Consider the following 1,311-nt stretch of genomic DNA (forward strand, 5'->3'; position numbering starts at 1 on the left):
TCTAGATAATAAAATTTATCAAACGGGTCTTATTTATTATAGGTAGACAATTAAGTAATAAGTAGGTAGTATTTACTATGTAAGTAATAATAACTAATAACCATCGACATTTTCGATAACATCCTATTAAGTTATTCTAGGTATATTGCTACGACTGCTACGAGTTTTTGGTTGTATGGTTTCGTAGTATTTAATAATTAATATTATGTTATATCATAAATCATACCTACTGCTGGTACCTATATTGTGTAAACATATTGTAATAAAACATATATAATTAATATACATCCATAATACCCAAAAATAAAACATACCAGACGGCACTACGTCAGTCCAGAATAACATAAAAATAACTCAAAATAATATGATTGTACAAAAATTACGTATTAATATTATTATCATTGGTTATAAAATGTACAATAATAGACATAGTATTTATTAATTATTATCAACGATTTTATAAACATAATAAATGGTAGGAGTATCTAGTATCTAGTAGAGTAGTAGACCTATTGGATCACGTCAACAAACAGCAAGGAGCTGAAATATTATTATAGTCATTAGTCGTAAAACTACCTCGTGAATCGTGCGACATATTATAATATTTATTATGTTATATATTGGAAGTCGACTCACCATAGTACCGTACGCGTGTTTTTACTAAAGTTTAATAATTGAATTTAGTCAAATCTGTGATCAAGTATTTTTTACTATGCGGAGATTTTTAATATTGACTGCTGATAAAAATGACGCAAGTCGGTTGAAAAAACAACGTCTTCAAGAGGAAGAAGAAGACGATCCTGGTAAAAATAATAATATTCAAGAAAAAGATCTACCTAAGTTATCTGAAGAACCTTTGATTAAATCATACTTATTAGATGGTCAATTTTTTACTGTTGTTAAAGAAGATGGATTAAAATTGACTGCACAATGTAAAAATTGTCCCAAAATCATTCAAGGACAAAAATTGTCCACAGGAAACTTCTTAAGTCACTTAAAAGTAACTACCTAATAATTAAGTATAGTAGTATACATTGTACTATTATACTCGTATAATTTTAATTTTGTATGCAATAATTGCAATAATTAATAGTATACCAAACGAAAATAAATATTTGTGATTTTAAATTTTTAGTATAAACATAAAACATTGATTCCGAAAGTTGAAGAGGCTCGAAAACGTGCAAAGAAATCAATGGTAACATCTATAACGCATGCAGAATTACAGGGAAAACGATCTACTAAATTATCAAAACAACAGGTAAATTGTATAATTAAATCTAGTTATTACTTATTAGTTATTATAAACTA

General features: G+C 26.8%; 1 protein-coding gene across 1 annotated transcript; it reads left to right on the top strand.

The window, feature by feature from the left end:
* Positions 1 to 712: 712 nt before the first annotated feature.
* On the top strand, positions 713 to 1,261 carry LOC103311631 (the record flags this gene model as incomplete). The annotated part of the gene is made up of 2 exons (XM_008191307.1): positions 713 to 1,000; positions 1,136 to 1,261. Coding segments are annotated over exons 1-2 (414 nt in total), but the record flags the coding sequence as incomplete, so codon positions are not given.
* Positions 1,262 to 1,311: the final 50 nt, after the last annotated feature.

Source organism: Acyrthosiphon pisum, unplaced genomic scaffold (genome assembly GCF_005508785.2).
Source record: "Acyrthosiphon pisum isolate AL4f unplaced genomic scaffold, pea_aphid_22Mar2018_4r6ur Scaffold_10923;HRSCAF=11530, whole genome shotgun sequence".
NCBI lineage: Eukaryota > Metazoa > Arthropoda > Insecta > Hemiptera > Aphididae > Acyrthosiphon > Acyrthosiphon pisum.